Source organism: Meleagris gallopavo, chromosome 6 (assembly GCF_000146605.3).
Source record: "Meleagris gallopavo isolate NT-WF06-2002-E0010 breed Aviagen turkey brand Nicholas breeding stock chromosome 6, Turkey_5.1, whole genome shotgun sequence".
NCBI classification, from domain to species: Eukaryota; Metazoa; Chordata; class Aves; order Galliformes; family Phasianidae; genus Meleagris; species Meleagris gallopavo.
Window position 1 is genome coordinate 3,510,283 of NC_015016.2, and position 20,586 is coordinate 3,530,868.

General features: G+C 49.7%; 1 protein-coding gene across 3 annotated transcripts; it reads left to right on the forward strand.

The window, feature by feature from the left end:
- The first annotated feature begins 25 nt into the window (after window positions 1–25).
- Window positions 26–20,586, forward strand: KLHL18 (kelch like family member 18). Of its 3 annotated transcripts, none has more exons than XM_003206908.4 (10): window positions 26–266; window positions 8,587–8,717; window positions 9,067–9,207; window positions 11,369–11,567; window positions 12,378–12,538; window positions 13,033–13,169; window positions 14,176–14,413; window positions 16,426–16,530; window positions 16,818–16,929; window positions 18,456–20,586. In XM_003206908.4, the coding sequence occupies exons 1-10, from the start codon at window positions 123–125 to the stop codon at window positions 18,840–18,842; spliced, it is 1,755 nt and encodes a 584-aa protein (XP_003206956.2). In that variant the 5' UTR covers window positions 26–122; the 3' UTR covers window positions 18,843–20,586. The 3 variants fall into 3 exon arrangements, with proteins under 3 accessions (XP_003206956.2, XP_019471757.1, XP_019471759.1); XM_019616212.2 differs by having other exon boundaries at window positions 90–266; window positions 14,191–14,413; XM_019616214.2 differs by lacking the exon at window positions 26–266 and adding an exon at window positions 7,879–8,363.

Consider the following 20,586-nt stretch of genomic DNA (forward strand, 5'->3'; position numbering starts at 1 on the left):
GGAGCGTTTCCTCCCGCGGGGCCGAGGCCGCGCTACGGCGGCCGGGAAGGATCAACGTGCGGGGGAGGCGAAGCGAAGCGGATAGGAGCGGGGTAGGGAAGCGCGGTGCGGCGGTTGGGACGATGCTGGAGGCGGCGGCCGCAGCCGAGCCCGAGTTGGACCCCGAGGACCTGGTGCATTTCTCGGTTGGCGACCTGCCCAGCCGCGGCTACGGCGTGATGGGCGAGATCCGGAGGCAGGGCAAGCTGTGCGATGTGACCCTGAAGGTGTGGGCATGGGGAGCTCCGGTGGGGGTGAGGGGTTTGCGTGGGGTTGGAGGAGTGCGGGGGTCCCTGCGCTCCTCTGAGGGGGAAACAGGGGGAGCTGGGGGTCCCCGTTTGGGGAGGAAGAGGAGAGATGAAAGCCTCGCTGCTCCCTTAAGGGAGGAGAAAGGAGGAGGTGAGGCCACCCCAAATCCCTTTGGTGAGGAGAAGGGAGAGCTGAGCGCCCCGTTTTGGGGAGAGAACCCCCATTTTGCGGGAGGAAAAGGGGGGCTGAGGGCCCCCACCCAGGTCCTTTCAGTGAAGAGAAGGAGGAGCCGAGGGCCCCATTCTGGGGGGAAAAAGAGGGCAACTAAGAGCCCTCGTTTTGGGGAGAGAGTGAGGGAGACGAGTGTCCCCATTTTAGGGGGAGAAGGTGGGAGCTGAGTGCTCCCCTTCAGCTATTTTGGCATTGAGAAGTGTGGGAGGAGAGTTCCCTCCTCCCCATCCCTTTTGGAACTAGGAAGGGGGGGAGCTGAGGACTCCAGTATGGGGGAAGAAGCTTGGAGGGATAAGGGGGATGCTGAGGGACTCTGTTTATGGGGGAGCTGTGCGGCCTCCCTGGCTATTTTGGTGGTGAGAAGTATTACGATTAGGGATATCCCTTTCCCATCCCTTTTGGAACAAGGAAGGGAGGAGCTGGAGGCCTGAATTTAGGGGGGTGAAGAGGGGAGCTGAAGAGGGGAGAAGGGGAAGATGAGGGTCCCCTTCTTTAAGCAAAAGAAAGTTGGGACTCACCCTTCTCCCCCAGTACTCTTTGGTGGAAAGAAGGAGGAGCTGAGAGCCCCCATTCTGGGGAAAACAGGCAGCTGCATGTCTGTCTTGGTGTTGAGAGTATGGAAGCAATGATCCCCATTCCCCATCATTTTTGGAACCAGGAAGGGGGGTAGGTGAGAGCTAGGATAGGATGAGAGGTGATGGCATCAAGATGGACTCGAGATGGTCAGGTTGGTTATTAGGAAGCACTTCTCAGAAGGAGTGGTTTGGCACTGGCACAGGCTGCCCAGGGAGGTGGTGGAGTCACTGTCCCTGGAGGTATTCCAGAACAGTGGAGATGTGGCACTGAAGGACATGGTCAGTGGGCATGGTGGAGTGGATCTCAGTGGCCTTTTCCAACCTTCATGATTCTGTGATTCTCCACAGCAGCATGGTGAGGCTATGGCTGCCCCAGAGCAGGTTTCTCTCGCTCAGCTGATCTGTTTTGCTTCATCCAGAGGTGGACAAGAAACAGTGTCATGGTCCTGGCATATCTCAGATAACACCCCAGTGTTGTTCTGCAAAAGTCACTGGAAATAGTTTTCATATCAGTAGGTTTACCATCTCAGAAGTACTTCTTTTGGTTTGTCTTATCTTTATGCCTTCTCTTGCAGAGTGGGAAAGCTTTTAAAATGTAAAGAAAAATTAAAATCTGGCTTAAAGAGATCTCCAGTGCAGCTGTCAGGATACATGTTGGACCCCACTCTTTTTTTCATATTATATTTTCTCACATCAACTGTCGTTGTCTGGGCAGGGTGTGAAGCCTTTCATTTCTGCAAAAGCTTAAAATGTATTTAACAGCATGCCTCTGTCTTCCTTAAAACGAGTCTTAATTTTTTCCACCACCAGGATGATTTGTAATTATACCCAGGAGGCATCCCAACAACACGCGATGTGTTTGACAGAGGGCTGGCGATGTATTTCCACATTGGTTTGAATACCAGTCCAGCTTTCCCTGTACCCTGTACATGGTATCCTCCATTAGTTGGATGGCTCGGGCTGTTCTGAGGCATCATGTCAGAATTTTCTGCCTCTCTCTCTCTTTCAATCAGATTGCTCAGCCCTGGCCAGTGCGTCCCATTGCAATTGAATTAGTGCTGCTGTATGAGAGCCAAGCCATCCCTCAGTACAAGGTGTCTCTTCCAGCTTGCTCAGCACGCACTGTTGCGTGTTGGGAGGGTAATTATTCTTAGCTGAACTTCGGAAGTGTCTTAGAATCAGTTTACTGGATGCAGCTGACGTAAAAGCTGCTTTGCCTTGACCTTGCTCAGGAACGCGTTCTGCATCGGATGAGGAAGCTGAATCCTGCATAGAAGCCTGCAAAGGGAATCATCTGGCAGGGGCAGAGTACTGAACCCAAGCAGGGATAGGATGCAGCAGCATTTCGAGTCGGTACCTGGAAGAGCCTGCAGTGGATCCCATTGCACGTTGCAGCACTGCAGTGGGTCTGTTGCCTTAATTTCACTCTGCTTCTTCTAAACCATTGGCTTAAGAAAGAAAAAACACCTGCCCAGCACTGCTGTGGGCCAGCAACTGGGTTCAGGGTGTCACTGCCGTCCCAGCTCGCAGCTGAAACAGGAACCAGCAGTGCTTTTGTGGCATGGCTCTGTTTTTTGGTGGCCTCTTTACTGCTATCAGCGTGGGCTCGACCATTCTTTCAGCAAGAGAAGTGTTTGCTGTACAAATGGGTTTAACATTATTAGGAATCACTGGTGCTCCTGCTTCTTCGTTGTAATCATTTCCACTTGTTAAGCAAGATGAGCATTCGTTCATCCAGATGGAGGTGTGGAATTGGTTCTCCTTTCTCAGAAACTACACTGCCACTGTTTGTGTTGCTCTGTGGGAGCCTCAGCAGCATCAGGCTGTGTGGTTTAGGTGTGATTACGAAGAAGAAGTGCTGATGTGCCTGGCTCTGTCAGATCTCTGATTATTCCAGGTCAGCCTTGGGAAATCTGCTCCTGGTTGCCCATGTGAAAGCAAAGCGTCACTGGGCAGTAACTGAGCCACGTGTCTTCCTCAAGGCTTAGGAAGAGTGCACCACCCAGAGCCAAAGCTCCTACCCCGTGTGGATGGCTGAGATTACAGACTGGAGAAGCCTTTCTCTTTCCTGCCTTCTCAGTAGCTGCAAGTCAGCTCCTTCTACAGATGCTCCGTGCAAACATCTGCCCTTTCAGTCTCTCTTTGGCAGCACCCTGAAGCAGCTCAAGTGTTTACATAAAGGATAATTTTAGGATGATTTGGAAGAAACAAACGGAGGGAGAAAACAGAGGCACACCTTATGCTGTGGTCACTGTTAATTTTCCTTTGGTGGAAGCAGGGCTTTGCTTACTAAGGCCAAATTTCTGCTATTGCTCCATTCTTTTGGGATCCAGGTCTGGGGACTCCTGGCCTCTGTCTCAACACAGCTTTTGGCAGGTTGTGCTGGTAAGACTGCTGAAAATCCTCTGCTGTGCACATGGGATTTGTGTCTGTCCTCATCCTATATTGCTGTTACTGCAGAGCTGATTGTGGGTGTGCTGGTGATGAAGAAGTGCCAAGCACGAAGCGCTCCTAGCACATGCAGAATGGAAGCTTCCCTCCTGCATCATCCTGGGTCCTCAGGCTTTGTCATCTGGAGGTGACAGCACTTGCCCACCTTTACAGATGGGGTAAGGCTTGGCATGCCATCTCTGCCATGGGGACATCTCCAGGTGTCACCTGCTGAGCTGGATGCGACTGTGGGTTTTTGGGTGCATCTGAGGAGCTTGGATTTCTGTCCCTATCCGTTTTTTGCCCCTGGAGGTAAATACAAAGCAGTTTCTCAGGAGATCTTGGGGTTATTTTCAGACTGTGCTGCCATTCAGGTTCTCTCTGGAGCTCTTTACACCCAAAGCATTTCACACTTAGTATCATTTTTTTTTTCCACAACGCAAGGCTTTGAGCTTTAAGTGTTATTTCCATTGGTTTTATCTTACTGGGAGAAATCAATGAGCTTTTTACTAAGCCAGCTGTTTTATCAGAGCCCTGCATTAAAGGTTTGGGTTCCAACAGGTCCCAAAGAGCCCTTGTTGCTCTGCACATGTGCAGGCACACTGCTGGGATCGCTAAGCAGAACGAGCCCAGGGGCAGAGAGTAGCTCTCTTATAGGAGCTGCTCAGTTTAAAACCAGATAATCTTTTATGCACGTGAGACCTTCACAGTAAGGATCTTAAGGAAATCTTGCTCTGCAGAAGTAAGGAGCTGCTTTGGATCACAGCTGGAGTCGTTTTCTCTCTTCTGTCCCCACGTCTCAGCTGCTCTGGGCTTTATTCCCTTATATGAAGACAAATATTTTTAGCACTCCGTGTAGACATTAAACCTGAAGCATTAGCAGAAACCACGCGTTTCTGCACTGAGCTTTGTGCTTGGCTTCCTTGTGCACAGCAAGCAAGCTGATTTCACAGCCTGCTTGCACTGCTTTTATTTACTTCCCCTAACAGAAAGCCACCAGCTTAATTCCTGCAATGTCCTCCCTCAGTCTGGAGTGCCAGTGCCATGCCAGCTCAGGAAAGAAGTGTGTTTTTAAAATGATCTTTGCAGCAGAGGGCTCAGGAGACATCTCAGCCCTGCAGCGTATTGTCACAAAAAACAATAGATGCTTTTAGTACACCTACACCATTTTTCAATGGAGAAAGCTTCATTGTGCCCTGGAACTAATTAGGATTTCGTGGGAATGTAAGGGAGAACGTGCCTTCTGTTAATCAGCTAGAGAAAGGGAATTCTGTCGTATCTGTGGTTAGAAGGATGCTTTGCAAGCAGCAGTTCTGTTCAACAGAACTATACACTGCCAATACATAAGGCAGTGCATTTTGCCTTAAAAGACAGGCCCTGGTTCTTTTGTATTGTAGGTGAGAGAGCATATCGTGGGATGGCAGAGTGGCTTGGGTTGGAAGGGACCTTAAAGATCATCTCATTCCAACCCATGTTGTGGGCTGGTTGCCTCACACCAGCTCAGGGCTCCATCCAGCCTGGCCCTGAGCACCTCCAGGGATGGAGCACCCACAGCTCTCTGGTTAGCCTGGATGCAGCACTCTCAGTGCTCACAACTCAAGAAGTTCTTCTCCCAGTCTGTACTCGTAGCTAAGATTGCTCCGACCCAACACCTTTGCACTTGTTGAACTTGATGAAGTTGATGTGCATCCGCTTCTCAAGGCTGTGCAGGTCCCTCTGGATGGCATCCCTCCCTTCTTATTGCCTCAACTGCACCACTCAGCTTGGTATTGTCTGCAAACTTGCTGAGGGTTCACTCGATCCCATCATCTGTGTCATTGACAAAGATGCTGAAGATGACCAATCCCAAGACAAACCCCTGGGGGACACCACTTGTGACTGCCCTCCATCTGGAAACAACCACTGACCACAGCTCTATGGCTGCAACCATGGCAACTCTTTATCCACTGACTAGTCCATACTTCCAACTCATCTCTCTCCAATTTAATTGCGTGGGACTATGTCAAAAGCCTTGCAGAAGTCCAGGTAGACTTGCTTTTCCTTGGTCGACTGCCAGCACTAAAAAGCCAACAGACAAATGCAGTGTTTTGTGATTACTTCAACAGGAATGCTCCATTCCCAACCCCATCACAGGTGCTGCCACAAAATGATCTGTTACTGCCAATGAGAGCTTTCCCATTCAGCTCAGAGCTGAAGCTCCCCGCTGAGATCCTGCTTTAGATGCCCGTCCTGTGATGCTGCGGAGTGAGGGAAGCTGAATGCTGAGTGCCAGCCTGGTGTACAGAAGTGTCTCAGTGGTTGGTCTGTGCCATTAGGTAGGCAAAGAGACCCTGTTAGCAGAAGGGAGTGCTGCTGCAGGAGGTGCCAGCTGTGCCTTGGCACCAAGCTGCCTTTTGGAAAGGGTTTGTTGTCCTCTGGAGCGTGTGCAGCTGTATGGAAACACACAAAACTAAAAGGAAAACCATTCCTTTGAACAGAAAGGGCAGTCAGCCGAGTGAGAGCTGCTCTGTAAAATCAAAACAAGAACTGAACAGACGATCCCTCTGCTGCACGAGTGCTTGGCAATGACAGGAATGGGGTTACTCAACCCAAGAGAGCCTTTTTTGCCTTTTTTCAAATGTTCTGCTGGTGCTTCTGGAATTAGCAGGCAGGGCTGTGATGGATTTGGAGCAAGTGGAAACCTGCTGGTGGACAGAAGTTGGACTTGATGATCCATACGTACCCCTTCCAATTTGGGTTATTTTGTGATTCTATGAAAGGAAGAGGCAAGGAGAGCACAAATTGTCATCGCACTGCACTGTGACTCCGTTGGGTGGACAACACGTGTGGGAGAGCTTCTGTGTTCAGAGGGGAAGGAGATGGCTTTGGAGATGGGAAGCAGTTTTTGAATCATAAGAGGCAAGCATGAATTCAGAGGGCTTGTGCTGTGTTCATCCTCAGAAGAATATTTCACCTCGTACAGGAAAAACAGGTATTGCCATTTGCCTGCAGCGAGAAGTTGAGCTGTTCCTTCAGGACTTGTCATTAAGCACTGATGGTACAAACATAATGATGGACTCTGGACTGGAGATCCCTGCTCATAAATCTTCTCGAGGGCCTTCTATCATTGCGTGAACAAGTTAAAAAAAAGAATAAATAAAACAGGATTGCAAGTCTTATCTTGCACAGCACCTCTTGGCTGGTGGCGATGGCAGCACGCAGCTGGCCCAGCTGTTTGCTGATGCAGCCACAGAGCTCCCATCCTCCCTTTTCCCTGCTAAGACAGCAAAAATGATTCCCTTTTTCACACAGCTTGTTTCTGTTTTATTTCCCTGACCCGCAAGGTCAGCACGAGGGAAGTGTGATGGGGATGCAGGGCTCAGCTCCGTCTGGGGACGCAAGGTTTCTCTTGCAGCAATTAGAACCAGCTCTGATGAGCTCACAGCCCTCCTTGCTGATGCAGGATCATCTCAGTGTTCTCACTCCGTTAAATGGGGCGTTCCATAGGGTGAAACCCTTTCCTTAAAGATGGGTGAAACCCAAGCAGGGAACACGCCTGTCCCTGGGAGCTGCCGAGCAGCTGGGTGGTGCTGCCCAGGACGAGGTATTTCTTCCCTGTGATGATACAGCTCTCATTAACCCAGCTGGAATCTTGCTGTGTGACTGTAAGTGATGACTTCTGCAATAACCAGGTGCATTATTTCTAGGGAGGCATTGCATCGTGGGGTGGAACTGTGGCTACGCATCCCTGAAGTTGTGCCACCCTTGGGATCGGAGTGCAGGGATTTGCTTGGAGAGCACAGCTCTGCACAAATGCTCAAGCATTGCTACAGTCTGTTGTAATTGCACCTGGAGGATAAAGGTTTTCACAAATTGTGTTTGTGTAGAAGTGAGATTCAATTCAGATGTTCTTCTTGCACCCTTCAGTGGTTGCTCAGGCACATTCTGCACTGCCCAGCTGGGAGCTCTCATCCAAACCCATTTGGTACCTGCTAACCCAACATCAGTGCTGCAGTTGGGCTTGGAGCCGTGCTGTAGTGCAGCACTTGCTGCTGTAGCTCTATTAGAGCTGTTTCCTTCCTCCATCCTAAGGAACACCATCCTCATCTGCCAAGCAAAAAACCCATCTCATTCCTGCCTCTTTCTGCATCGTAGTCAGTTGTCACAGTCATCTCCTGTAGGGTAAAATTAGCAGAGCAGGGAGAGAAGGGGAAAGTCCCATCTCTTGATAACACGTGTTGTGCAGTGCTCAGTTCCTCTTTCTTTTTTCTGAATGCTGGGGATTTTGCTTTCTAAACTCCCAGGAAGTCATATGTACAGAGTGCAGTAGATCTGGGCTTAAAGGAATACACAAGGCACTGGGTTTGATTTAAGCAGAAAACAAGCAAGTAACATTTCTGCTAATAAGCTGCCTGGACATGAAAGGGCAACGAAGCTTTTTGCAGGGAGGTGCATAAGAGAACAGAAGGATTCTTGGCTGACCTGGAGAGCAGAGCACCCGCTGCGCCAGCTTGTTTGTCGTGCTGAAACAAAGCTCAAAAGGGAAAATCTTGCTGAAGTGGGAGAAAAAGGCAGTTCTGTACAAGCTCAGATAGGTGTAGAATAGCCTGAGTCAGGTTAGTGTGGAAACTGAGAAAAACAACAACTCTGACCTAGTGAAGAGGAGTCATCAGAGCAAAGATTGGTGTAATTTTGCAGAGAGTAAAATCTTTTCAGCATCTGCGGTGAGAAATGGAATTGGAGTTGCAAGAACCTCTCCTTCCTTCCAAACCTCCCTCCATGAAGGCTTTTAGAAGATATAAATATGAGCTGGTGCAGCAGATCCTATGTAGGGTGAAAGGAGATGAAGTTTTGGTACAGGTGACTGGCTTTCTGCATATGGAACTGTAATGCCATCACAGTGGTTATTAGGAGGCTGAAAACCAAATTCACAAGTTCAAAAGACATAGAGTGTTCTTTGCAGACTGAAATTGTCTTTCAGCCCTCAGGCTGGCAGAGCTGTGCAACAGGGAATCATCTGGACTGTGTGATTGGTGGTGGATGGTGCTGACCTGCCCTTCTACTTTTTTTCCTCTCCTTTTAGGTGGGGGACCATAAATTCAGCGCTCACCGGATCGTTCTGGCAGCTTCCATCCCCTACTTCCATGCCATGTTCACCAACGACATGATGGAGTGCAAGCAGGATGAGATCGTCATGCAGGGGATGGACCCCAGGTAAATTCCCCAGGCACCTGTGCGGGATAACGAGTCCTTTGCAGGACTTAGTGTTGTGTGTGCAAGGCTTGAAAGCCTGCCCTCCATGAACTGCACTAGGAAGGGTTTTCTGGAGGGATTTTCAAGGAGGTTGTGGATGCCCCATCCCTGCAGGCATTCAAGGCCAGGCTGGATGTGGCTCTGGGCAGCCTGGGCTGCTGGTTGGTGACCCTGCACATAGCAGGGGGTTGGAACTAGATGATCACTGTGGTCCTTTTCAACCCAGGCCATTTTATGATTCCGTTAGTAGTGCCCTGTTTCAGGTTAATTGAATTCAGTAGATTTCCCACTCTTTCTCCCCGTTGTTCAGCGCACTTGAGGCTCTGATCAACTTTGCCTACAACGGACACCTGGCGATTGATCAGCAGAACGTGCAGTCTTTGCTGATGGGAGCCAGCTTCCTGCAGCTGCAGAACATCAAGGATGCCTGCTGCACCTTCCTCAGAGAGAGGTAAGGGGCTGCCAGTTAACGTGCTCACTGCTTGTCTTCTGCAGTAGAACTCACTTCTGTGGCTTGGGTTAAGCCAACATGATAAGAAGGTCTCCATCCCCTGAGGCTCGCTGTTCTCCTTGTCTTTTAAATACATTGTTTGCAAGATGCTGCATCTGGGGGCAGTATAAGGCCTTGGCCAGCTGTGGGAATTATTATCTACAGCAAAACTGAGTGAACATTTCCCTTGTTCAGGATTAGCCAGGTACCCAGCACAATGCTGCCTCTCCATTAACAAACCCATCCTCCCAGCAGTTCCCCTTCGTGCTGCTGACTGTATGGGAGGGGAGGAACAAACAGACCCAGAGTTGGATAGGAAGCAGTGGCAGAGTTAATTGATTCCAGTTTTTCCAGTCCTCTAGCTGATGTTTGGCTGTAAGATCATTCCAGCAGCATGATCTGGAAAGCAAAAAGCAGGGTTATTCCTTGGAAACATACCACATAGCTTCAGGCTGTGCCAGGAACCTGATGTGCTTTGCTTCCCCTTCGCTCCTCAGCCTGATTTCTCTGCAGCTGCTCTTTGTATTCCATGGTGGGAGATTAAACACACGTACTGAATGCAGTGTCTCCTCTAGTTGTTACATCACTTTTAAATAGAATGAAAACTATGGATTGAGGAGAAAAAACTGTTTCCTCTGTTTCAGGATGTTCCAATTTACTGTTCCATGTGAATCCCGAGTTTTTGTTTGTTGAAAATGAGGTTATATGAGATTGTAGAGTATTCATTTTTCTTTCGAAACCATTTTACATGGGGTTGTGGATGTGACAAAGTTGGAAAGAGGTGGGTAGTGTTGATTTGGGAGCCTCTGCTAGCTTTAGATCAAGATCTAAGCTAATCAAGGTTGTTTGGTTTGCCGGAAGTTTGGCTGCCACACTTCTCCCAGATCTGGAGCAATGGAGTATTCTGAGTTAAGTCCTGGCTTTGAGTGCTTGGCTGTCACTCAGTAACAGGAAAACTGATGTACTCTGTCCATTCAGAAGAGCTGGAGCATGCACACCACGCTCTCTTTCTTATGTGGGAACATGACTGGGATATTTCACGTGCACTGTGCTGTAAGCAGGCCCTCTCTGGCTGTTGTCTCAGTTCCCAGGGGCAGAGCTAGAATGAACACTGCTGTGAGATGCATTCTGCCCCCCACATAAAAACTGTGTGAGCTCAGCCTGAGGGTCTGCGTAAGTGTAATCTGGGTCCAGAGTAATTAAAGTGTCAAAGAGGAATGCAAAAGCGTGAGCTTTGGACCCGCATAGATTGGAGTTCATGGGAATGCAAGAGGCAGAGCTTTGTAGAGTAGCTGTGTGAGCTTTGAGGGTCATCCTAGTGTGAAAGTTCCCCTCCATCAGCACTGTGCATTGCTTTTAGGGCACTAATTTAAATCAGGGCATTTGCCCCAGAGCGAGTACAAGTGGTTTCACATCCTTGCCTGCATCTGGACACCACTGCCAATAGCTGGGCCCAAATGTTTCCCCATGTGAACAGCACGTGCTTCAGTATCTGTCGATCAGTGCCACAAAGCATCACAACTGGTGGCTCTTCTTGAGCAATGACATGCCAGTGCTGGGCAGGGCTCCTCGTTGGGATAGAAGTGTCCAAGTCACATTGCTGCCTCTGTAGAGCACCTGCTTGTGGTGAGTATCACCTTCTCCAGTTGTTTATGCTGCTGAACAGCTCTATGGAGCTGTTTTTGCTCCAAACTCTAGCAGTGCTTCTCACCATGTAATCTCCAGCTGCTAAGGCATCTCTGGTGAGAAAACCTCCTTCACATCAGGAAATGGCTTTAAGAGGATGTAACAGGTGCTGTTCTGTTGTATGCATACCTACAATCAATACCTGGTTACACTTTTTGTGCTCGAATGCTGCTTTGTCCAGCAGTTACAGAGGTACACAGCCTAGGAGGCAGAGATGTGGGGGAGGGATTGCTGGGCATGGCCTCACGCTTCCCCCAAACTGACAACCCATGGCCTTAGAGCAGAGCCAGCAGCCTCCCCAGTGCTTTCCCAGGGGAGATTTTAGGTCGTGGTTTCTATCCTTTGGGTCTGCTTGCAATGCTGCCCTGAACCCATCTGCTATTTTGTCATCGTTCTGTTAAACTGACATTACTTTTGCTCTCCCTCCCCTTGCCAGGCTTCACCCAAAGAACTGCCTGGGTGTGCGGCAGTTTGCGGAGACGATGATGTGCGCAGTGCTCTACGATGCTGCCAACAGCTTCATTCACCAGCACTTCGTGGAGGTGTCCATGTCTGAGGAGTTCCTGGCTCTGCCTTTTGAGGACGTCCTGGAGCTCGTTTCTCGGGATGAGCTCAATGTGAAGTCTGAAGAGCAGGTATGTGTGTGGGTACAGCTCTCAGCAGAGCTGCTTGTTTCCTTGGAGGATGAGGCTGAGGGTATAAGCAAAAAGAGCCTCCTTCCAGCCCAGGACTTCTCTGGAGCATTTTATAGTGAATATTCCACTGAATTTGCCATCAAGAAGCTCCTCTGGACAGGCTGAGCCACTCTGGGATGTTTCAGCATCGTTGTGAATTTGTCAGTGTAGGAGAAACAGAGCCTGTTCTTGAGCCAGAAAACCTGTCCTGCTCCTTCTGAGGAGGTGACTACAAAGCAGTTCTACCACTGCCTCCCTGTAGGATAAGAGAGGGCTTCTTTCATGGATCTGTTTGAAGTTGCCCAGCAGACAACCCAGTTTAGGTTTTAACTGGGAGAGTCCTGTGATTCAAGAGTGTGTGTCTCCAGGAAACCAGGCTCCCTTTGTAGACTCAAGTCAGGAACACAATGCATCTTACTGCAAAGTAGCCTTCCAAAACAGGGCAGATGAATGGTATTAGGATGAGATCTGTGTCTCCAGTGATTGTGGAAGGAGCCTAGAGAGACCAGCTCAGTGTTTCACAGGGGTAGATAGCTGTTACTGCAGACTAAGTCAAGGCAAGGCTGGCACTGCCAAAACCATGCTGCAGGAGAGTTCTCTGGTGCAGCTTAAGAGCATCACTGTTCTCTCTTTAAATTGTCGTCTGAGATGAGGAGAAGATCACTATCAATACATGGTTTCTTTTCCATCAGACAACTGACAGCAGGAGAAACTTGAGAAAAAAGCAACAAACAAAACCAACTTCAACTTCCCTTGCCTCTATTCTGGCAGGTGTTTGAAGCTGCACTAGCATGGATACGCTATGAACGAGACCAGAGAGAGCTGTTCCTGCCTGAGCTCCTCTCCAAAATCCGTCTGCCCCTTTGTAGGCCTCAGTTTCTCACTGACAGAGTGCAACAAGACGACCTGGTGCGCTGCTGCCACAAATGCAGGTGAGGCCTGGACATGAGGTTTGAGGACCTTAGGGTGGATAGTGGCAGGAGTGTGCTTTAGCAGTCTTGGAGTCTGAAATTCTCTCTGTAGAATCACGTAGGTTGGAAAAGACCTTTGAGATCCCCAAGTCCAACCATTGACGCATCCCCACCATGTCCACTGGAATACATCTCCACATGTCCACAGTTCTTGAACCTCCAGGGACAGTGACTACACCACTGGGCACCTACTGTCCCTGGGCAGCCTGTGCCACTGCATTACCACTCTTTTAGAGAAGAAATTTGCTAATGTGAGACAGAATACCTACCTCACATAGCAAAATGCAAAGCACTCTCCCCGTTTTTAACCTGGCAGCAGGACTGTGTTGTACTCTGAAAGAATTGGCTGTGGTAGCAGAAAATCAGTTGCCTAAACCTGAGTTAAGACAGTCGGTTTTCATCACAGGGGGAACCAGGATCCACCAAACTCTTTAAATATCTCACTTTGGTTTCAGAGATCTAGTGGATGAAGCAAAAGATTATCACCTCATGCCAGAACGTCGACCCCACCTCCCAGCATTCAAGACCCGTCCTCGGTGCTGTACGTCGATTGCAGGGCTGATTTATGCTGTTGGAGGACTTAACTCAGCAGGTACCTTGCACATCCTCTCCCCACTGTGAAGAGAGTTATGTAGTTTGCTGAGTAGGACTATGGAATCATGAAGATCCCATTTCGCCCTCATACAAAGATAGAATTGTTAACGCTGGAAATGATCACTAATATCTCCAAGTGCAACCCCAGCCCATCCCCACCATGCCCACTGGCCACATCTCTCAGTGCCACATCTTCACAGCTCTGGAACACCTCCAGGGATGGAAACCCCACCACTTCCCTGGCCAGTCTGTTCCAATGCCTGTCCACTCTTTTGGAGAAGAATTTTTTCCTAATATCCAACCTCACGTGAAGCATTGGAGAGTTTTCTCCTTGCTGTGCAGGTCTCTGGCCTGTAATGCTCAAGATGGCTGTACCTATAGTTTAACATCTTCCCTCTAGAAATTCTGTCTTTGTCAGGCTGAGGACAGCTGTTCTGTTGTATCTCAAAAACCAATGTATTGAGAAGGTTGTCCATGCCCATAACATCTTGTAGAACTTGGAAATACTAGGCTGAAGCTGATGGAATTGCAGGATCACAGCTGCAGACGCAGTGCACTTGTATGACACCACTCCAATTATGATAGGGGGCAAAAAAATATTAAACAGTCTGCTTGGGAAATGTCCACTGGGGTTTTAAAGATCTGCCAAAGAATGGCTCGCTGAGGTAGGATCTCTGTAATGGCTCCATGCTGGGCACTGCCTTATGGGATGGCTGTTCTTCCTTCACACCACAACGTGGGTGACTTAAAGAGAAGCTGTATCTCCAGAAAGCAGAAACACCAACGGATGTGGCATAGTGTAGGTCTCTGCTGCCCCTTCGAGGCTACAGAAGGCCCCACTTGCTCAGCCCAGGACTCATCAAGCCTTGTTGCACAGAGCAGGCAGGGTTTGCACCACTGCAGTCCTTTTAGCATCGCAGAGCACAGCTGAATTTTCCACAGCAGCCCGTTACCACCGTGCTGCAGAGGCTGAAGAACGGGTCTCCCCCTTTTAATGTGAGTAGCAAATTTTTATGCAGGTGACTCCCTGAACGTGGTGGAAGTCTTTGACCCCATTGCCAACCGTTGGGAGAAGTGCCAGCCGATGACGACGGCACGGAGCCGCGTTGGTGTGGCTGTGGTGAATGGGCTGCTCTACGCCATCGGGGGGTACGACGGGCAGCTGAGGCTGAGCACTGTGGAGGTGTACAACCCTGAGACGGATTCCTGGTCCAAAGTGGAAAGCATGAACAGCAAACGAAGGTATACAGGCTCACTGAATGTATAGCATTGCAGCTGGAGGGATAAAAGTGAGGTTGTAGGGAGGCTGGGGGGTGACGGTGGATGCCAAATGAGGGGTCCTTGCATGGGACAGCAAAAAAATAAAAGGGGAGTAGAGGAATGGAGTGATATGGAAGAAGGAGAGGTTTCCTTCCCGGGGCACTTGTGCTGATTCTTGCTGGTAAGAGGGGACAACTTTCATCAACTCAGCAATACAGCATTGATTTACAAGGAAATTGATCGGCAAGTAAAAAGCAGCTGAGCAGTAATTAGTGTGAGCTGTTAACCACAGAGGTCTTTAGTTCTGATGACATATAGGAGTAAAGTCAAATTAAAAGTGCGTGTTAACATTGTGTAAGGATTTGAACTCAAGTCCCAAGGAAAGGAGTCAGAGCTCCATTTCTTCGTACTGTGATACTAGATGGTAGGTAAAGCACTGGTGAGCACAGTGTAGGAAATTCTCCACTGCTAAGAGGAAGAACAAACCCGTTTTTCTATCTCTGGCCACTGCTAGGATTGTCTTTCCCTACCAGAAAGCGCAGGAGAATCGTAGCTGAAAAAGAGAGGAAGATTTTGATAGCCCAGACAGAGACATTTATAGCTAAGCAAAAGGTGTTTGGCTTTGACCAGAGCTGCCACAGTACATGACCACCCTAGGGAGCGTTTTGTGGTTGGGTTTGGGAGCACAGCCTGTGTTATTTTGATAACCCACCTACTAAGCTGTGTGATTATTGTCCTCCCAACCACAACACGGTGGCTGCTGCCATGTTTAAACATCCTCCTGGCTTCAATAGGTTTTGCTGTGGTTTTCTTCACACTCATGCCTGGTCACTGAGAGCTGCTAAATTGCTCGCTGTTCTGCAAGCTTTGCAGTGCTTATTTATCATCATGGTTGGTCTGGTTTGTTTGTTGTGGTTTGAGACATGGATTGCACTGCAAGAGGTTGACTATGGGAAATCTGAGGCACGAGGCTCTCAGTGGTGGCATCCCTGTGACTGCTGGTGCCACACTGCTTCACAGGAACGTGTCACAGGAACAAGTCCTGGCTGTTGTGGTTCTTAGCCAAAGCTTCATGTCTGGCTCATAGGCACGGTACATCTAAATTCCTAGAACCGTTTCCATCCTGTGAGATCACCCACATTTATAATTTGTAGCAGAAAAGCTCAGTTTTTCCATAGCATTGAGGCTCCTGGGAGCTTTTCCCACAATGAGAGGCAGATGCTCTTCCATGTTTGTGTTTGTCCATGCCAAAGCCAAGCAGAACGGGTGTCAATGCCCTTGTGTAGGGGAAAATCATAGAATCTTAGAATGGCCTGGGTTGAAAAGGACCACAATGCTCATCTAGTTTCAAGCTCCCTGCTGTGTGCAGGGTCGCCAGCCACTAGACCAGGCTGCTCAGAGCCACATCCAGCCTGGAAAATCTCAGCTCCTGTATAAATCCCTTGACTCTTGAAGTAGTGCTGAGGTTCTGCCCTTGAGAATTGTGTTGCCAAGGTTCTAGAAAGAGGTTTTTTGAGTTCACTTTCAAAAGTGGGATTCTAGTCTCTTACTTGAAGCATCCCATTTGGTAGCCTTTTGGACCCAAATAGGCAACTTAGAAGGTGTTGTGTGATGGTGTTTCAACGGGGTCAGGCACCTTCACTGAACCAGCTGTATATCTGACAGCACCTCCTGTGTCTCCTGAAGCTGTGTGGCAGTGCCTCTGGCTGTAGAAAAGAGTCATTAATGTTGGAACAGATCACTGATAACACCAAGTCCACCCCCCAACCTAACCCCACCATGCCCACTGACCACATCTCCACTGTTCTTGTGCGCCTCCAGGGACAGAGACCTTAAGCCCCATTTAGTTCGAGCCCCAAATCAGTACCCTCAGGAGACCCAGCGTTGTAAAGCTGGTGTTTGTAGACAACAGATGAGGCAGACTGGGTGGATTTGGCACACTGTAGACTGTAAGGCCATGCCAAAGCATCTGGTGGTTCTGCTGCTTGTTGCAGTGCGATGGGAACGGTGGTGCTGGACGGGCAGATCTACGTTTGCGGCGGATACGATGGAAACTCTTCACTCAACTCCGTGGAATCCTATTCTCCAGAAACAAACAAGTAAGAGCTCTGTGTGCCATACAGCTTATCCTCTTGCTGCTGCCAGGGGTGTGCCACGCACGATGTAATAGAGCCCTGTCAATAAAAGAAACGTCGTGAAGTTAGGTGGAAAGTATTCTGTAGGATGTCCCTCCCAGCAGGAGGTGCAAGCAGACTAAAGCAATGATTTATAGACAGTAAGAAGTGAAGGGAGAGGTACTGAAAGCCAGCTCTGGAAAGGCCTGCAGAGCTGTGACAGCCTGTGGAGCAGCTGCTTGCTGTGCTAACCTCTCTCCTCTCTTGGCAAGGTGGACAGTGGTGACCCCCATGAGCTCCAACCGCAGCGCTGCTGGTGTCACTGTGTTTGAGGGCAGGATCTACGTGTCAGGAGGGCACGACGGCCTCCAGATCTTCAACAGTGTAAGTCCATAGAATGATAGAATGGCCTGTGTTGAAAAGGACCACAGTGATCATCTAGTTTCAACCCCCCTGCTATGTGCAGGGTCACCAGCCATCAGACCAGGCTGCCCAGAGCCACATCCAGCTTGGCCTTGAATGCCTGCAGGGATGGGGCATCCACAACCTCCTTGGGCAACCTGTTCCAGTGCCTCACCACCCTCTGAGTGAAAAACTGCCTCTTAATATCTAACCTAAACCATTCCCCCTTGTCCTATCACTATCCACCCTCGTAAACAGCCGTTCCCTGTTCATGCAGTGAGTGCTTCTTCCCTGTGTATCCCCTGAAGCAGGATTTAGTGTGGGACAGACAAGGCTCATTCATCTGCTTAGGAGTGAGAATGCAGGAAGCAGTATCTGAACTGGCTTTTCATTCATGTGCTGCCCTCAGAAAGTTGTAATTAAGGGATTTGCAGGGAGCAGCAATAACTATTTCCACCTCGCCCAGCAGATCAAGTGCAGATGATTGTCTGCAGCCTGAAGTAAAGCAGAGCCAAGATCTTCTAATCTGCTTGTCTCAGCTCATTCCTGAATTGGATGAGTTTGGAGCAGTGCTGAAGTTCTTGCAGGAGGGGTCCATCTAATGGTCTCTCCAGAACCACAGGGGATACAAAATGGTGTTGATCTGGGGGGCAGTTGGGGGTTTCTGCTCCACTCCGCTCCTCTCTTCTTTCCTTTTGTCTCCTCGTGTAACCACTGCAATGTGCTGCAAGAAAGCAGGGAGTCTCACTTAGAGAGATCTTTGAGGACAGCTTGGGCACACACCCTTTGGTCTCACAGCTTTGGTTGTTTCTGTTTTGGGGCACCCACATAATTTTGCACGCAGGAGGAAAATGGTAAATTTTCCTTTTGCTACCTAGAAATCATCGAATCGTTGAGTTGGAAAAGACCTGTAAGATAATTTAAGTCCAGCACCAAACCACCTCACTGTGCCCACTGACCCTCACTGCCAATCCCAGATTTCTTGAACGCTTGGGATGGTGACTCTATCAGCCCCCTGGACAGCCTGTGCCACTGCATTACAACTCTTCTGGAGAAGAAAATTTCCCTAATACCCAACACGAAACTCCCCTGGTGCAGCTTGAGGTTCCTGTACCTCTTTAAAACACAACCCAGAAGCTGATGAATGGGGAAGGAGGCAAAGGGAGCTGCATTTTCTGTGGTTTGTACAGCAGTGGCTGGCGGCACCCAACTCATTAAAAAAGCTGAGTAGCATTATGGAATTGGAATATATGAAATCAAGAAACAAGGTCAGGCTGGATGGGGCTGTGAGCACCTGATGGAGCTGTGGGTGTCCCTGCTCAGTGCAGAGGAGCAGGACTAGGTGGCCTTTAGAGTTCCCTTCCAACTCAAGTGATTCCACGATTCTCCGGTACCACCATTTTCACCAGAGCTTGCCGTTGGCTGACGGAAGCGTCTGATGTCTCTGTATGCTGTTGGATGTCTGCCTTGAGCTTCCCCTTGATGCTGTGCCATCCCTGTGTCTGTAGGTGGAGTACTACAACCAACACACGGCCACCTGGCACCCGGTGGCCAGCATGCTCAACAAGCGCTGCCGCCACGGGGCGGCCTCGCTGGGAAGCAAGATGTTTGTCTGCGGGGGTTACGACGGCTCTGCCTTCCTCAGCATAGCTGAAGTGTACAGCTCTGTGGCAGATCAGTGGTATCTGATTGTCCCCATGAACACCCGGCGGAGCCGAGTGTCCCTGGTTGCAAACTGTGGCCGCCTCTACGCCGTTGGGGGTTACGACGGACAGTCCAACCTCAGCTCGGTCGAGATGTACGACCCGGAGACCAACCGTTGGACGTTCATGGCCCCGATGGTTTGCCACGAGGGGGGGGTTGGCGTGGGCTGCATCCCTCTGCTGACCATCTGAGGAGGCGGCAGTGAGGAGCTGTCTTGTAACCGACAATCGTGGGAGAGCTCCAGCCGGCGTTTCCCGCCCTGATAGCCAGAGATCCATCTCCAGGTGCTCAAACACACACAAAACTTGACACGACCACCCCCACCCTTGGCTCTAGGGCTGAGGCTCCAGAAGGATCGACGTTTTTTTGAACTACGATGCGAGTGTGAACGTGCTGCTAGGAGCAAGGAGCTGCCCTCCTCCCGCTTTTGCCTCTGCATAGACCCACAGCTGAGCAAATCCTTCCTCTCCCCAACAGCACCGAGCCGTGTTGGCTCTTCTTTGGCCAACGCTGGGAAGTGGTGTTGTGGGTTGGGAGGGAACAGTCCTCATTTTGACACTGCTGCTTCTGTGGCTTGAAGAACACCTGTACACCTTCTGTCAGCAGCAAGGACCCCGGTATCCCAAAAGTTTGATCAGCAGTGGTCTTTTTTGGGTTGTTTCAGCTTAATGCTGGCCACGTTGAGATCTAACCCAGTCTACCAAAGCAGGCCTACCAAAGTAGGCCCGTAAGACCATATCCAGGCTCTGCAAGTTCGGGTGCTTCTTGCACAAGCCACTGCTGGCTTCTCCAAATGCTTTCTTCGGCTTAGATGGGGAAAATTTCTCCACAAGAGCCACACGATGGAGAAACTGGGAGGAGGAAAAGTCGGTTAAACCATCGGAGCATTTTAGCAAACGTTGGAGGAAGAATGCCAAATGTCAACCACACTAAGCAACAGCCTTAGGATTTCAACAGAGGAGGCAAACCAAGGTGTTAATTGGCAGGATACCCCGTAATGGTCAATAGATGTCACCAAAAATAAGCTTTGGCTTTTCTACGTTAGTATGTGAGGCAGCTGACACAGAGTGGCCGGGATCTTTAAGGAGGAGAGGGATCACTGCCTCTGTTTCTGACAGCACTGGAGATCTGTGGCTGTGTTGGGGCAGCTGCAATTCAGCTCTGGGGAGCAGAGAAACCTGCAGCAGCATCCCTGCAAGGCGCTGGTGGGAAACCACACTTCCTCAGCATGTGTGAGATCAACGTCTTGGGGTTTTTGTGCTGGGAAAGGTCTTGGCAATGTGCTTATTTCATGGCAGCCACGCAAGGAAACTTCCTGTGGCCAAACCGTGGCAGGGCTGCGGGTGCTGCCCCATGTCCCTGCTTGTCCTGTTGGGCTCAGCACCACTTCCAGCCCTCCCTTTGCTAGTTTCAACCCTATTTTCACTGCAGCCAAAGGGAGCTGCTGCTGCTGGCTTGGTCCTCCCCAGAACCAAACCCACCAAGCACCACTTGCCTGCATCAGCCCTCCAGCATTCCCCTGCATGAATGTGAATGGTGAGAGCCACGGCTCCCTGCCCACCAGCACAGCCACAGGGCAGGGAGCCCCTCAACACTACGCCCGCTGCAGGCAGTGGGGGGCTCACTGCTGCCCTGTGTTTCCAGGAGCTTTGGTGCCCCCCCACCCAAACCCATGCTTCTCCTTCATAGCTGACTCCCAGCTCGGGATTTTAACTTTGGGTGTATATGTGGATGTCTATATATTCAGGTACTGTGTATATTTTAGGTATATATAATGAGCATATCTGGCTATAAATGTGGTTTGTCAGTATGTATTTCCTCTGTATACGTACGTCAGTGGATGGGTTCACTTGGTGAATTCATTGTGAGGTTTCCGTGCTGCTAAGACACTTTAAAAAGGAAAAACAAAACAAAACATGAGTATTGCAATGGAAA